The 16,287-nt window shown below is 45.4% G+C and overlaps 2 protein-coding genes and 1 long non-coding RNA gene across 5 annotated transcripts; 2 read left to right on the top strand and 1 right to left on the bottom strand.

Moving 5' to 3' along the window:
* Positions 1-437: 437 nt before the first annotated feature.
* On the bottom strand, positions 438-1,234 carry LOC112895262. The gene is made up of 2 exons (XR_003229172.1): positions 845-1,234; positions 438-749 (listed from the first exon to the last, which is right to left on the bottom strand). It is a non-coding gene; the product is annotated as an uncharacterized LOC112895262 (long non-coding RNA).
* A 283-nt stretch (positions 1,235-1,517) lies between these two features.
* LOC112892923 (probable protein phosphatase 2C 7) lies at positions 1,518-5,879 on the top strand. 3 transcript variants are annotated; one of them, XM_025960024.1, is made up of 8 exons: positions 1,518-2,170; positions 2,570-2,697; positions 2,766-2,774; positions 2,948-3,106; positions 4,244-4,330; positions 4,491-4,582; positions 4,725-4,799; positions 5,546-5,879. In XM_025960024.1, the coding sequence occupies exons 1-8, from the start codon at positions 1,854-1,856 to the stop codon at positions 5,711-5,713; spliced, it is 1,035 nt and encodes a 344-aa protein (XP_025815809.1). In that variant the 5' UTR covers positions 1,518-1,853; the 3' UTR covers positions 5,714-5,879. The 3 variants fall into 3 exon arrangements, with proteins under 3 accessions (XP_025815809.1, XP_025815808.1, XP_025815810.1); XM_025960023.1 differs by having other exon boundaries at positions 2,766-2,864; XM_025960025.1 differs by lacking the exon at positions 2,766-2,774.
* An 886-nt stretch (positions 5,880-6,765) lies between these two features.
* LOC112892922 (DEAD-box ATP-dependent RNA helicase 25-like) lies at positions 6,766-11,111 on the top strand. Its single transcript, XM_025960022.1, has 10 exons — positions 6,766-7,153; positions 8,433-8,539; positions 8,635-8,690; positions 8,790-9,011; positions 9,085-9,291; positions 9,368-9,454; positions 9,542-9,637; positions 9,712-9,927; positions 10,137-10,319; positions 10,544-11,111. Exons 1-10 carry the CDS (start codon positions 6,828-6,830, stop codon positions 10,769-10,771), a joined length of 1,728 nt encoding a protein of 575 aa, XP_025815807.1. The 5' UTR covers positions 6,766-6,827; the 3' UTR covers positions 10,772-11,111.
* The last annotated feature ends 5,176 nt before the right edge of the window (positions 11,112-16,287 follow it).

Raw genomic sequence — 16,287 nt, 5'->3', positions numbered from 1 at the left:
GCACCTTTTTTTTGTGAAACATCTGTTGAACACTTTGCTTCTGATATTGGGTCGCTATGTTGCATACTTGGTGTATTCAATTTTGGGATCTGAAAATGAATATGCAAGGACCAAGTTTAGAACAAAGGGTGTCTGTTTGCACAAGCTGATCCAGTGTATGAAGGAGTCATCTTCAGTAATTTACTAAAGGATATATAGATATTAATATTCTTTACCATCCTCTAAAAAAAGATATGATTCTTAAATCATTTTCGAACTGTAGTCGAAAGAATTCGCAGATTTGTTGGTATAGGTGGCGAGCTACAGGCTCCCATTGATGAGGACATCCATAACCGCTGATACAACTGTGCCTATCATGTCTACACCAATTCCATCACAAGAACCAAATGGCATATGTACCACTGTTATCATATACCATTACGACAACATGAGCAGAGTTCAAATAGAGAGCATTGAACATAGGATATGTTAAACAAACAAAATATCAGACATTCTGCAGAGTTACTTTCAGAAGGAGCAAGATTCAAAAGCCCTTCATCCGAAGCAGTATATAATAGGCAGAATATTTCTGAATAAAGGCAACTTATCTAAGAGAACCGATGAAATTGGCAGGGACGCTGGGAGGTGGCTGTGCCATAATTAATTGAATTTCTTAAATTGATGGGTAGCTGAGACAATTCGTTGAGCATCTGGTAATTCATATAGCACCGCTATGCGTTCGACATTAACACCTTCAGGGTTTTATTCTTCTGGAACAAATGACAGTAGTTTAATCAGAGATATTACATCAAACAGATGGCATGCACATGACATGAGGAAAAGATGTCTGGGAATAATTACATACCTGGAAATTAACAAGCAAATGCTATGTTCATGTATAACAGAACCGATAGGATATAGAGGGGGAGTCTAAACAGCATCTCCTGCTTGTTGTGACGGGGCCAGCGTCGACCAGCAGCGCCAACGATGTGTTGCGCCTCAGCGGATCCAACTGGGCGCATCCATAGTCACTGCCATCGACCAAGAGGGCAAACAAACACTTGAAGCAAAATCCCATATTGGTGAATGGGGTTTGCAGGCGCGGAGGTTTCCATCCAATTGTAGGGGCCTAGCGGTTTTGGAGCATGAATGAATTCATGATGGCCGGCTGCCAGGGCGAGTGCGGCGGCCGGCGGGAGAGCAGGAGGCGGAGGAAAATGGAAGGGAGGGGTCGAAGACTCGAAGCAGCGCCGGTTTCGCTGTCAAAGCGGCGTGCTCCGATGGAGGCCCAAGCCAAACCAGATGAAACCAAGATTGGGCCTCGGCCCAAGTCCAAGCAAGCCGACGACGCCAGGACCCACACGGGCCCACCTGACAGCGATGCGACACCGCCTCCCACATGCTCGAACGTTGCTCCCAGGACTTGAAGCCGAGCCCACAAGGGCCCGCGTCACTGACAGCTGAGCCTCCGTTACACGGTCCCACAGGTCATACGAAGTCGATCCCTCCAAAGTCCAAACCAAACCTGGCATGATCCTTTCTGCCATCGCATCTCCGCTTCGCCTCCCTCCCCTTCGATCGCCTCCTTCCGCGGCCCCGCCCCCATCCCCAACGAGTCCCCAACGCCACCACAAGTCCAGCTCACCAACGCGCGCTCACCCGCCGCCGAGCGCGCTCTTCCACAGCGGGAATTCGAAGCCTTCTACATCGCCGCCGCCAGACGCGCCCTCCCCCTCCGGTTCCGCCCGATCGGATCCCGGAGGCACAGGCGCGCCCGCATTGCCCACGCCGACCGGTTCCCGTTTTGAAATTTTTGATCCGAGAGGTTTGCCACCGCCGCTAGGGTTTGGGTCCGAGCGTCGAACACGAGTTAAATGGCGTGCGATGGCGGCGCAAAGGAGCAGGAGGGCCCGAGCCCGGCGTCTGCGGCCCCCGCCGTGGTGGCGGCGGCGAGGGCGAGGGCGAGGGCGAGGGCAAAGGCGCTGCGGCCGCCGAGGCCCAGGAGCCGCAAGGGTCTCGGCGTGCGGCACCCGCTGAAGCTCTGCCGGTTCTTCGCGACGGCCCAGATGAAGGCCAATGCCAGGGTGAGGGAGGCGGGGGAGGCGACCCTGGTGGCGGCCCTTGCGGCGGCGCAAAAGGAGAGCGAGAGGGAGAACGTGGAGGTGGCCGACATATCCGGCGGGTGGAAGAGGTAACACCTCCTGGATCATGCGCGCTTTATTGCTAATCTTTGTTTTAGTTGACAAATTGTAGGTTCCAATCAGTGGGTCTTGGTTGACAATTGAGACCTTTTCATATGAGGCGCTTGGGTTCTTTTGAACCTTAATTGAAGGAGTTCTCTTGTGTTATAGTGATATAGAGCTTGAAGCTTATGATTTATCGAGTCCATGTAGTTTGTAGCATGCGAGCGCCATCTTAATTAGGTCAACATGACTTTCCTGATGAATCACTGGTGAAACATCAATTATAAGTACATTTACTTATCTTTGTAACAAGCCCTCATGTATCAAACACCGATACATGGCAGCAAATCTATTTGTTCATCAGTAGCTCTCTTAATTTTTCTCCTTGTGAACATCTGTGCTTGCAGTGAGGACGGAAGTTTAAATTGTGGGTATTCAAGCATTAGAGGTAGAAGACCAGGCATGGAAGACTTCTATGACATCAAATCGTCAAGAATTGATGATAAACAAATAAACTTCTTTGGTGTATTTGACGGTAGGCATTCACTTCTGGAACACCTTATTTGCCCTATTTAATGAACCTCACACCATTCATCATCTCAGGTCATGGAGGTACCCGTGCTGCTGAGTATTTGAAGGAGCACTTATTTGAAAACCTCATAAAACACCCAGCTTTTGTTACTGATACTAAATCTGCAATAAGTATTATGATTTCTCATAGATTCTTACTTAAAAATAATGCAGTTAGTTTAATAGTGAATTGATGGATCTACTAATGGTTGCAGGTGAGACCTATAAAAAAACTGATGCTGATTTCTTGGATGCTGTTGCTGAAGGAAATATTCAGGTTGGCTCAACTGCATCAACTGCAGTTTTGGTTGGTAACCATCTGTATGTGGCAAATGTTGGTGATTCACGGGCTGTAATATCAAAGGCAGGCAAAGGTTCTATTTATTTTCTTAATTTTCTCTCGGCCAATACTATATAGCCTTGCATGTTACCATTGCAGCATGTTGGGATCTTGCCATAAAAAAGTTGATAATAATGTATCACTTATTAACTTGCACGGTTACCAAATTGGTGATCAGCATGCGTATTCCCAGCCTAAAAAATTGAGATGGATTTTATCACTGCCTGGTACTGCGACACAGTTAAATATTTTAGAGTCCAGATGAATCTGGTTATTTCAAGAATTTCATGAACCACCGCACAATTTAGGTTTTTTTCAAAACCACGCCACCATTCCAAATCAAGCATTCAGTAACTGCTATCAAAACGATCCTAATCCCAGCTTGGCAGCATGGTCCTATTTCCCTATGTGTTATTTTTGTAGTAACTGCTCCCTATAACACCCTGAGAAAATAGCCATTGCAGCGGAGCCCTATGGGCTATTTTCTTAGAAAAGCTAGCCGATGAGCTTGGTCATTCTACTGTGATGAAAGCAATCGTTGGGTGAGTGGGCAGCACTGAAGGCTCCGATGTCTTAGTTGACGGGAAACAGACATGTCTGCTAGCCTTCCGGTGGAAACAGGTCATCTAACCACAACATGATGGAAGCCGCATGGTTGACACGTTAGTTTGTGAAGAGTCAAACTGGTGTTAGGATGCGTATTTGGCACATATAGCTAGCAAGAATTTGACTGATTTACCTTGAAGCATTTGACAAAACCCCTAAATTGTGCTGTGAGTTTTGAAATTTCCCTCCTTTTTTTTTCTTATTATGCCAACAATGTAACAAGGTAGGTGTTGTATGTGTTTAGTTGAAAAAGTATCATACAATTTCCTTTATTCAAGTCCATTTGGTGAATAAGAAAGTGCCAATATCAAGTGGGTTATTGGGAAAACACTAGTCATATATATGTTATATAAGGCGGGATGGCAACATGCAATCTAGGCAAGTTAGGACAGTGATGCTCTCATATTTGTATTTTACTTATTTGGTTCCCTTGCTATGGTGTCGCTCAAAGAAGCACTGCAACTTATCCAGTCTGGACTTACATTTTTGTCTATTAATTGATTGTATATGCATCCCCAGGATATGTTGATTGTTGTTAAAGCACTTGTGCCACTCTTATTTGCAGCTATTGCACTCTCTGATGACCACAAACCTAACAGAAGTGATGAGCAGAAACGGATTGAGGATGCTGGAGGAATTGTTACGTGGTCTGGTAAGTCAAATTGATCATAATAATGGGCGGTTGGGTTTAGCGTGTGTTTGTATTTCTGCAAAAGTTACTACAGTTTCTATTTATTGGTTCAAATTCAATTACAGTTTCTATCAAAAAGGTCTTTTAGATGATAATGGTAATTGGTAAGTTAACTTTGCAGGAACATGGAGAGTGGGTGGTATACTTGCAATGTCTCGGGCATTTGGCAATCGTTTGTTGAAGCGGTTCGTTGTTGCAGACCCTGAGATTCAGGTGTCCTTCAATTCTCATAAACTTTGTATTTCGTCCACTGAAAGGGGGGATAAATACAACACTTACCCCTGAAACGTCTGATGCGATATGTGCACTTGATCACAAATGGAGGCAGTTTACTTACTTGGAAACTTATTGCCAGGATCAAGAAATTGATGGTGAATTGGATTTTCTAATTTTGGCTAGTGATGGGCTGTGGGATGTGGTTCCAAATGAGGTTAGTGTGCCATCTACCAAATTTGGTACACGTCTATGCTTTACTTTCATTTTATGAATAGTATCCCCTTCTTGCTTTCTTCTGAAAAAAAAATGTATAGGTAATTGCATATGCAGCACTGGACCACAAATGGTGATGGTTAAATGGCATGTTCTTTAACTGATTAATTCCAGAGGGGACACATTGAATGCTAACAATTGTTTAGGTGCTATTGTTGAAATCATTTGGTTTGAGTGCTAAACAAACAACTTCCTAAGTTTTCAGTGTTGTAGGTGAGTTTAAACCATATTCATTTCATTTCTAGATTGGAAGTAGAAGTATGGACATTTGCAAAATTATTGTAAAAAAGGAACCTTCAAATTATCAGCAAACAGTAGCATTCATATTGGATTTTTGCTGCCCAGAAGTTTTTCTTGAAACCTGATTAGTAAGCTTGCATGGAAAAGATTTAGGTACAAGTTCAAATTGACAGCTTGGTCTCCACTGGCTTATTGCATATCCAGCCATTAGAATTGTTGCATGCCGTTTCACATGTGCCCTCATCAGGCGAAATAATAAAATGATGTGATGCGGATTACTATACTCTTCTAGATCATGCATGAAATGTTTCGCGCAGACATGCAGTGACATTTCCCTCAACACCCTGTTTCACGTGGACATACAAACTAAGAATCAGCAGAGATGAAGCTTCACTCTGTGTTGCTTTCCTAGTGCCTGTGCTGATCTAGTCCCTGTGGTTGTTCCAGCATGCTGTTGCATTTGTGAAGGACGAGGATGGCCCTGAGGCTGCAGCCCGGAAGCTGACGGAGATTGCCTTTAGGCGTGGGAGCACTGACAACATTACTTGCATTGTTGTAGAATTTCGCCATGATAATATGTCTGATGGTTCTCCCCCATCAGCCAATCAAAGTTGATCTCGTCATTCTTTTCTAATTATTCCAGATTTGCTGGCATTGTCACCTCTCATGATGCATGGGCTCGAAGTATGGTCTCTATTGGTTGTTTATATATTTGTTCGTTAGTCCTTTTCCCTGGAAAAGAACCGGGGGTGGGAGCATTTTTTCCGTGATTTTTCTCGCAGTCTTTGTTTGTCTCGGTTCCCCCTGTTGATGAGCTTTCTTGCAGTGTTGTTTGGATGTTCAGACACTAGACGCTGCTGGGTGGGCACTGGACCCTGAGCTCCCTGGTGTTCGGCTAGCTGTTATTTTTCGATATGGCTGTATGTTCAGCTGCTTGCACAATTGCTGATTTCAAGAGCTCGTTTGATTGACCGAAAGTTTTCGATCTTCGGTGAACTGACACAGGATGATTGCAAATGATTCTTTTTGACTAAAGTAGTTTAGCCTACCCCATTAGTACTTATATTTGGGTTTGGAGAAGTTAGTGTTAAAGTTTAGCACTTGCATCTATTAGCACTTGGATCCAAGCGGGACCTTAATCCTTTGCCATGCAATCTGTACTGAGTGCATGCAGATACTCTCGAGTACACGGCTCGTGTTTTGCATTGAAGACACATTTTGTGGGGCAACTAATTTATCTGTCACGAATGATAGCTTGCAACACCTCAGGGAAGAATTGTGCCAGGTAGATTAACCTAAAGTAGGCTTTTAAATGAACTCCCATAAACTAAAGAGATAACTAAAGAGATGGCGCGAATGATTGGTTGAACAATCTAGCTCATGTGACATTAGTACATTACACGCACGCACATCTTTGGCGAAGTATTGCTCGAGAGGGATAATGTTACTTACTTTCCCAAATGCATAATAGAGCTAATCAAAGGCGTTAGCTCGTGTATGCAAGTGTTTTATGGATTTTTCCTTCATGAATAAAGTGTGTAATGGTTCTCGCGTTTTCAAAATGGATTTTCCTTCGTAAAATAAAGATATGAACGTGTCGTCGTAAACGCGAGACCGCGGCCAGCAAGGCTTTAAAAAGCGCCCTGGAAATATCTTATCTTCTCGTCGCCGCGCGCCAAGCCGCAAGCCCAGAACCCTCCCTGTCCTCCCAAAACCCCGCTTGCCGGAGATGGCCAGCGGCGACCTCCTCCTCCGCGCCCACGCCGGCGCCCCGGTCCTGGCGAGGGCCTTCCCTTGCCGCCTCCTCGTTCTGACGAGGCGCCGCCGCGGCCTCGTGTCCCCCCTGACCGCCGCCAAGGTCGGCGGCGCCGCGGCCGTCCAGAAGCGGCGGCGGAGGGACGCGGGGGAGAGCCTCTCGTTCTCCAGGGTGGTCACGAGGAGGGACGCTGTCGACGAGGATGAGGAGGACGTGGAAGGGGAGGCTCTGCAGCTGGGCGCGGGGACGAGTGGGGGCGAGGCGGGAGGTGTGGATGGCTCCTACCTCAGTGACACAAGGTAAGTGCATCTCCAACCCCCCTCTCATCTCACCCCCTATCCTGAGTTTAGGAGAGAGAATCGCAAAAACGAGCTCCAACGAACCTCTCATCCGCCTCCTAACTTTGCGAGAGCTCTCATCCAGCATCGCTCACCTCCCACATGTAGGAGGCCCCGCTCCGAATTCTCATCTGCGTCACCGCGTGGGATTCACAACGTCTGCTCTTCGCGCGCCGCCATGGACCTTTCAGTTGCTAGGCCGCTCCTCGCCTGCCAGCGTCTCGCCGCCGCCCGCCGTTGCTCCCCACCTGCCTGCACCTGCCCGTGCTCGCACCGGCCGCGTGCCCGCACCTAGGACCTAGCCGTGCTCGCACCGGCCGCGTGCCCGCACTTAGCCGCACTCGCGCACGCCAGCTGCTAGTTCCTGCTGCGCTTGCGCCGCCTGCCAGCAAGAGGCGCGTCGCGCTCTACAGCATGCGCAGCTGCCAGAAGATAGGAAAGAATTGATAATTTTGCTTGCCTAGTTTCAGTTTTGCCTACGGCATGCATGAATTAATGATTCCTCTAATAAATTGTGTAGCTGTGATTCATTTTGTGTGTGCTGTGAGCTTACATTTTTATTTATATACGATGGGATGTGACAATGTAAGGAATATGGATTTATTGATTCCTCCATTTAACCGTGTAGTTGCAATTCAGATCATGTACGTTCGAATTTGTTTCTATGCTCATGGTAGTTGCTCAATATTAATAAAATATGGGAGAGTTGAATGTAGGGGTGCAAATATGAGGTGCTTGTTGGAGTTCATTGTGGAATATGAGAGAGAAATTGGATGAGAGACTCTCATTTGGGTGGAATAGGGGGGCAAAAATAGGAGTTTGGTTGGAGATGCTCTAATTGCCTGCGTACGGTGTAGAAATGTGCACTGCATTCTTTTCTACAGAAGAATTCTAACTTTTGTTTATTCGTTATTGTTGCTGTCTGTACTAGTAGTAGTAGAGCTAATATTTAATTTGAGAATGCGATTTTTCATAGCTTGTACAGCCATACGCCCATACCTGGTGCCAAATTACTTTTCCCTAAGTTGTAGTGGTGGCCCGTGTTAGAACAAATCTCTAGTACTACAGATCAGTTGTTACTGCCTTTTTAGTAGCGTTCCTCAGCTCATTCAATTGAGGATATAATTTGATGTTGGGACCCAACTGGTCACTACCCTGTTGGTGTTCATATGACTATTTTCATTCATTATGGCATCTCCATTTGTTTTATCCTTTTAGTAATATATTGCACATGTTGCAGGTTTGATCAGTGTGCCATTTCTCCTCTATCTTTGAAAGCTGTCAAGGATGCTGGATATGAAAGGATGACCGAGGTGCAGGAAGCAACTCTGCCCATAATCCTTCATGGTCAGGGAAACATGCAAATATTATTGCTTCACCCTGTGCTAGCAATATCTTGTTAAGTCTGGAAGCTGACATTTCAGTGTTTTGTCACCGTGTAGGCAAGGATGTTCTTGCAAAAGCAAAGACAGGAACTGGAAAAACCATTGCCTTCTTGGTATTACTTCTTGCTCTTCAGTCAATTAGTTGATTTGATGTCATCAGCTGCAACAGAATTACTGCAGACAATCTGACTGATCTTCCAACTTTGTTTCAGCTTCCAGCTATTGAGGTTCTCTCCACATTGCCTCACCAGCGGAATCAGTTACGGCCACCTATAAATTTGCTGGTGATGTGTCCTACTAGGGAGCTTGCAAACCAAGTGGCTGTTGAGGCCAAGAAGCTTCTCAAGTATCATCGCTCACTGGGTGTGCAGGTTGTAATTGGTGGCACACGATTAACTCAAGAGCAACGAAGCATGCAGGCTAACCCATGTCAGGTTGTAGGCATCAATTACAGTGTGTTCACACGTAGGTTTATATATGCACTAACCCTTGATACTGGTCTAATAGATCCTTGTTGCTACACCTGGAAGGCTTAAGGATCATCTTGAGAACACACCTGGTTTTTCTACCCGACTTAAAGGGGTGAAGGTTCTTGTTCTTGATGAAGCTGATCGCCTATTGGATATGGGATTTAGAAGGGATATTGAGAAAATAATTGCTTCAATTCCTAGAGAACGACAGACACTGTTGTTTTCTGCTACTGTTCCAGAAGAGGTACTTTTCTTCTTTCATTCTTTCATTATGCCCTTTTGTTCTTCGAACAATTTGATGAACTGAAGATCAAATTTAGGTCCGCCAAATTTCGCACGTGGCAATGAAGAAGGATTATAGGTTTATCAACACTGTTAAAGAAGGAGATGAGGAGACACACTCACAGGTTTAGATTTGGCATTTCTATGAGTTTTAGTGGTAAAATTTAAGCTTTCTAGCTCTAAAGTAGCCTACTCTCTTTTTACTGCATCAGGTGAGCCAGACGTACATGGTTGCACCACTAGACCTGCACTTTTCTATCCTGCATGATGTATTGAAGAAACATGTCGCTGAAGATGCAGACTACAAAGTAAGTGACATCACCATGTTGCCAGCTTATATCTTAGGAGCTTTCAGTTTGTCATTTCACATATAATGTTGCAGGTTATTATATTCTGTACTACTGCAATGGTCACCAAACTTGTGGCTGAAGTTCTTTCTCAGCTGAAACTGAATATAAGAGAGATCCATTCCAGAAAGTCACAGTCTGCTAGAACTAAGGTCTCAGATGAATTCAGGAAGTCTAAGGGTTTGATACTGGTCAGTTCTGATGTGTCTGCTCGTGGTGTTGACTATCCCGATGTCACCCTTGTAATACAGGTGTGTATCCATTCTTTTTTTACAAATCATCCTGTTGTAAACTATTGTTGCAATGAGTTACGCTAATCATTTGCTTTAATTCCTTAATGTTTGTAACTAGAGCTATCGTGAGTCCTATATTTGTATCATGTTTTACGAGTCATCTATGGTAATAAAAAAAGATTATCATTTTCTCAGAAATGACCTCTGAAAAATAATTTGTCATGCAGGTTGGAATTCCTGTAGATAGAGAACAGTATATACACAGACTTGGCAGGACTGGACGGAGAGGAAAGGAAGGTCAAGGACTTTTACTGTTGGCTCCTTGGGAAAAGTATTTTCTTGGTACTGTTAAAGATTTGTCGATATCTGAGGCCGCGGTACCTTCAGTCGATTCAAGTGTTGAGACAGAAGTAAGTAATCAATTATTTGCTTGCCATCTATAAGTGATTAATTCAGGTCCTGTCCATATTTACATATGCAAGTCTAATTTGGCTGAGCTTACCCAAATGTGATTGGGAATAACAAGTCTTTGTTGTTGAAGTCTATCTTTCGCTGCTCAAGAAATCTCAATTTTATTTTTTGGTCTGTAAATATAAAGTACTCAATGTCTTCTTATTTCTGCTTGATTTGATAGGTCAAAAATGCTGTCAGAAAAGTAGAGATGAAGAGCAAAGAATGTGCCTATCAGGCATGGCTGGGGTACTACAACTCAAACAAGACGATTGGTCGAGACAAGTCCAGGCTTGCTCACCTTGCAGAAGAGTTCAGCCAAAGCATGGGCCTTCCAGTTCCTCCAGCGATACCTAGAAACATTCTTCGTAAGATGGGTCTTAACAATGTTCCTGGGCTCCGATCATCATAATCATGATGCTTCAGTGCCAAGCAGAACTGCATAACTTGTGGTAAAACAAACATGGGCATTTTACCGGCCATAATGCCCCCAACTTGGTCACCAGTATACAGGCATAGTACTTCAGTATCGCAGGTTTTCTGCATTTGCAAATTGTTGCTGAAGGTCAGAAGTTTTGACAAACGCCTTCATCCTGCGCATAGGCCTGGAGTTCAGAAGTTTTAGGCTCAAACGTGACTTGTCCATTAGTTTCTCAAATTTTGTCAAGTCCACTATCCACAGAGATAGTTGAAACGGACCGAGTGATTCTTGATATATAGCGGTTTATCACAGTTTAGTAATCTGTATGAAATGTCCAATCTCTGAACCTTTTTTGTGATGTGGTCTTGCCCATTTCGACAAGAGATGCGGTCCGCGAGTGCATTTTTACCGCAAGCGTTGATGATCTGCGCCTCCTGCCTACGACTACTGAGTCCACGATGATGCAAGCCGTTCCCGCGAGGACTAGCCGTAGCGGCACGCCGTTTGCCTGTGTTGTGAACCGTGAAGCCTCTCGCCAGCGCGCGATGTAACGTGTGCGCCTGCCGAGGTCGCGTAGGCAGACGGACAAGCCGTTCCGCATGAGTGGCCGTTGCAACGCTGCCACAGTGCCACGGCCAGTCTAAAGCTCGAGCCTGTTTTGGTTGCCACATGAGGCCCATCTTACACCCACCGGTGTATTTTCTTACGTAGATACCTGCATGAGCGGCTGCAAAAATATGTGTGCATCTTAGCTCTCGATGCATACGCCCAAATCAAGCGTTCTCTACTCATGGAGGTCCGGCAGATGCATTGCAAATGGTGTGGCTCTACTTATTGGTCTCAGTGCACACTATCACATCTATCCAATCAAGCACCCAAACATCTTCAGGTGCACATTATTGCATCTGCCCAATTTAAGATGTGCTTTAGGATTTGGTAAGCTCAGTTGGTTATATATCCTTATGGAGGAACCTATATATCCAACCGGGTTCAAGTCTTGAATTAGCATGGGTGCTTGTATTTTCGTAGATTTATTCTAGGATCTTGGCAATATTCTTCCAGTGGTAGCTAAATGTTGAAAGGTCCGTTGTTGCTACAGTGGGGGGTTGCATTCATGAAAACTCAAAAATAAAAGTTGACCTTAAATGCTAAGATTTGCATATTTTTAGAGAAAACGTGTGAGAGTCAACATTATGTACATATATATTCATGAGGGTGAAAAAAGGTATGGTACAATCAATTATATATTCATGATGCATATGACAAGATATATCACATAAGAAAAATAAACCGACATTACATAAAAAAATATCATGACAATAACAAGTTCATGATAGACTAACATTAAGGCCTCTTACTAATTAAATGATAGCCAAATAAAGCTCGACCTAGCAGACCACATCACATATCTCATCACATGCCACAAATCACAATAAGTATTACATGTCTCATACTTAAATCGATACATACAGCATGAACCAACTTCTCTCCCCTTTGGCATCAAGTACTAAAAAGAAAAGAGAAACAACAAAAAGCTCAGTCATCGTCCATGTTGTCATCCTTCGTCTTCTCGTTATATTCGGTAGCAATGGTCTTGCTCCTATGGCGAGCAATGAATGTGGCAAGGGTCTCATCATCATCTGGATCATCACCATCAACTAGATGAGTATACAACTTCTTTTGACACCGCACAAGCTCATGAATTTCCTTCCGTGTGACCTCCATATGGTCATACATGTTCTGCTAAAAATTTTGCACTCATTAAAAATAGCGATAAATCATTTCTTCAAAATACACTCCAAACCACCATGACCTGGACGATAAGTGAAGCCCCTACTAGCAGCAGCGGCCCTAGAAGAAGATGGCCTAGAAGGTGGATAAGAGATTGGTGAAGAACTAGAGCAAGATGAGGTAGTCTTGGCCGTCTTACGAAACCGATGAGGGGGATCTTCCGGATTAATCCTCAAAGGAACATAGCTTCTATGAGTCACAGTCTTCACAAAGCACTTTTTGGTGACTACCTCAATCATTCTCATAAGATACGGAGCATGGGTACAGCTCTGAAGAGGTGTCCACAAAGTGGTCATAATCTCCTTCCAAATCACATCAAAAACATTAAAATCGCCATCATTTTCATAGAAGAAAGTGAGGAAGATCTTTGCAGTAGATTGAATTCTTGTCCCATTGCCTCCTTTAGGAATGATGGTTTGTCTTACCAACAGGTTCACATAGCGGTAGTAGGGAAGCATATGTGACGTTTGGCAATAGTCATCTAATGAAGTGCTATCAAGATGCATATAATCTATCTCCTCATCCTTGGGCTCATAATAATCATGAACATTGTTCTTGCCAAGGCCATTCTCATTGGTGAATCCAAGAATTTTTGCAAACCTCTTGTAACGACACCTGTATAGCTCCCCCTCAATCATGAAATGCATGATCATGCCATGTTTGTTAAATGATAGAGTTGTGAAGAATTGAGCAATGACTTCATCATTCCAATCATATGCCTAAAGGTCATCATATCTTTCACATTCTTAGCCTATAAAGCATCTAAAGCAAGATGGAGAGAGTCATCCTCCATATTCCTACATTCTATCTAATAAATCCACCTTTGACCCAAAACTGAGTTGGTTTTCTTTCCTAAAATGACAGAATTGTAGAAATCAACTTGAAAGATAATATGAAACCGGTAATCTGCCACAAACTGATCTTTCTCATAATTGAGCAAATGTATCCTCAAAGTGAATCTTCTTGATTCCACTAGAGTTAGTACACCAGTCACGTGGTATTGGAGGAATCTCTTGACCGTGACCTTGCTTCTTAGCCTCAAAAAAACTCAAAGGTCCAATCCTCGTAGCATCTGTTGTTGCAGGTGAAGCAGTAGCATCATTACTAGCAATTCCTTGAGCACCACCTCTCACCACATTAGTGGTGTGAGGATCACAAGGTATGTCAATAGCAAGAGTACCATGGCCCCGTGCTTTAGACATAGCTATCTTCTGTGTAGCATGATGTGTAGGGGAATTTTGAGAGGGTTCTTCTTCTTCCTCACTTTCCATTTCATCCTCCTCCACAATCTCTTTCTCATAACTTGGAGCTTGATCACCAGAGCACCCCATAAGCACTACAAGATGCATAGGGTACATAGGATTAAGCATTGTGCCGAAGGAAGAAATATCAAGTGAGATCAAAGACTACTAGATTTGATTTAGGCAAAGCCGGTCTCTCCGCACGCTAATAAAAAATTCATTAGTGCAAGATATATAGTTAATAGAATTAAGAATCCTTATAGATCCTATTTAATTGGTGCATATAGAGTAGATTGATCGAATGGAATTTATTTTAGCGCGCTAGAATGATAGATGAGGACAGGACAATATTTGATACCTGGAAGAACAGTTTCCCGCACGCGTAAGATTCAAAATCCCGACTCACTTAGAGGAGTTCGTGGGGAAGAAGTTCACAACTAAGGGTCCGTTTGGTACCGATTCTGCCTACCGATTCGCGTCCAAGAATCTGGAATCCGAACCAAAGGCCTCCGATGCAAAAATCGCTTCCGAGAAATCACCCGATTCCCGTAGTTCATTTTGGAATCGGGTGAGACACCGGATTTTACCGATTCCATCCCGCCGCCGAGCTCTCGCCGTCCGGCCCCGGGCGCCCGCCGCTCGGCCGCCCCCGCCGCGCCGCCCGGCGCCCCCCACCGCCCCTCCCTACCGATGCCCTCCCGACGCGCCCCGTGCCGCGCCCCCGCCGCCGCGCGATGGGGACGGAGGCCGGCGCCAGCGCGGCGAGCGCGAGCGCCCCCGCGGAGTTGGGGAGGAGGAGCGCGAAGGAGACGGCGTCGAGCGGGAGGTGGAGGTGGGAGATGAGGAGCAGGGTAACCTGGCCGCCGAGCACGAGCAGGACGGCGAGCGCGGAGAAGCCGAGGTAGGCGCGGAGGCAGGGCGTGCAGCGAAGGTAGAAGAGGAGCCCGAGCAGGAAGGTGGCGGCCGTGACGGCGACGACGAAGGTGAGGGCGGTGACGAGCGCGGTGGGGATGTCGTCCCCCCCCCCCCCCGCCCCCCGCCGGAGACGCCGGTGGCGTCGGCAATGGAGGCGGAGAGGGGCGACGGGGAGGAGGGCGAGGAGAGGAGGGAGACGAGGAGGACGAATAGAAAGGAAAAAAGAGGAAGGAAAAATAGAAAGGAAAAAAGAGGAAAGAAATACAGACAAAAAATGAAAGAAAAAAAAGAAATTGTTCAACTATTTTTATAACGTGGATATATATTTTGTATAAATTATTATATATGTCAAATATTAACAAACATGAATATTTCCTTTCCAAAACGATCATCTACATGTCCATGCGATTAATTAGCATATAAACAGTCTTATGGGATCTCAGAGGCGTAACAGACATTTCTTACAGAAATCCACAGCTGACAGTTGTTTCAGCCAAACAGCTTTCAGCTTTCCCACAGCTGTCAGCTCACAGCAGCTTTCCCACAGCTGATTCCAAAAATCAGATTTTCAGGAATCCACAGCTGAACCAAACACACCCTTAAATGGAATCTCATCAACATCCGGATTTTTTGGTGGGAGTTCGAGGACTCGATGGGACTGGACTTAAATGGAATCTCATCAACATCCGGATTTTTTGGTGGGGGTGGCGGTGTGGATGCAAGGATCGAACTGTATCTGCAGAGGGCGACGTAACCAGACATTGACACCGGACCTTTCTGAAGCCACTACTACCCATCCACACACACACAAAAAATACAACTGCCCCATGTCCAACTTGGTCATTTCGCTGCCCGTGGGCCTGTTTGGATACGATTATAATCGGCTTTTGGGTGAGAAAAATCGAGAATCGAAATTAATCGCGCCAAACGGTCCGCGCTTACTTCGATTTCCTCCGCCGCTGCTTCAGTTGGCCGGCCTCCTTTGCACGTAAAATCGAAAATCAGAAAACGCGGTCGCAATCACGATTCTGGAGGCCGCCGATTCGCTGCGCGGCGATTCCGCATGCCGCGGAAACAAATAGGCCCATGGTGGGGGTGGCGGCGTGGATGCAAGGATCGAACTGTATCTGCAGAGGGCGACGTAACCAGACATTGACACCGGACCTTTCTGAAGCCACTACTACCCATCCACACACACACAAAAAATACAACTGCCCCATGTCCAACTTGGTCATTTTGCTGCTCGTGGGCCTGTTTGGATACGATTATAATCGGCTTTTGGGTGAGAAAAATCGAGAATCAAAATTAATCGCGCCAAACGGTCCGCGCTTACTTCGATTTCCTCCGCCGCTGCTTCAGTTGGCCGGCCTCCTTTGCACGTAAAATCGAAAATCAGAAAACGCGGTCGCAATCACGATTCTGGAGGCCGCCGATTCGCTGCGCGGCGATTCCGCATGCCGCGGAAACAAACAGGCCCATGGTGGGGGTGGCGGCGTGGATGCAAGGATCGAACTGTATCTGCAGAGGGCGACGTAACCAGACAGTGACACCGGACCTTTC

Source organism: Panicum hallii, chromosome 5 (genome assembly GCF_002211085.1).
Source record: "Panicum hallii strain FIL2 chromosome 5, PHallii_v3.1, whole genome shotgun sequence".
Classification (NCBI taxonomy): domain Eukaryota; kingdom Viridiplantae; phylum Streptophyta; class Magnoliopsida; order Poales; family Poaceae; genus Panicum; species Panicum hallii.
Note: the sequence above shows the minus strand (reverse complement) of the source record. Positions and strands in the feature narration are given on the sequence as shown.

Excerpts from the sequence above, each read along its gene's own strand:
- LOC112892923 (XM_025960023.1), top strand. The coding sequence starts at position 1,854 with ATGGCGTGCGATGGCGGCGCAAAGGAGCAGGAGGGCCCGAGCCCGGCG. Across the intron at positions 2,865-2,947 it reads TGATACTAAATCTGCAATAA|GTGAGACCTATAAAAAAACT; the intron begins GTATTATGATTT and ends TAATGGTTGCAG. Across the intron at positions 3,107-4,243 it reads AATATCAAAGGCAGGCAAAG|CTATTGCACTCTCTGATGAC; the intron begins GTTCTATTTATT and ends TCTTATTTGCAG.
- LOC112892922 (XM_025960022.1), top strand. The coding sequence starts at position 6,828 with ATGGCCAGCGGCGACCTCCTCCTCCGCGCCCACGCCGGCGCCCCGGTC. Across the intron at positions 9,928-10,136 it reads ATGTCACCCTTGTAATACAG|GTTGGAATTCCTGTAGATAG; the intron begins GTGTGTATCCAT and ends TTTGTCATGCAG. Across the intron at positions 10,320-10,543 it reads ATTCAAGTGTTGAGACAGAA|GTCAAAAATGCTGTCAGAAA; the intron begins GTAAGTAATCAA and ends TTGATTTGATAG.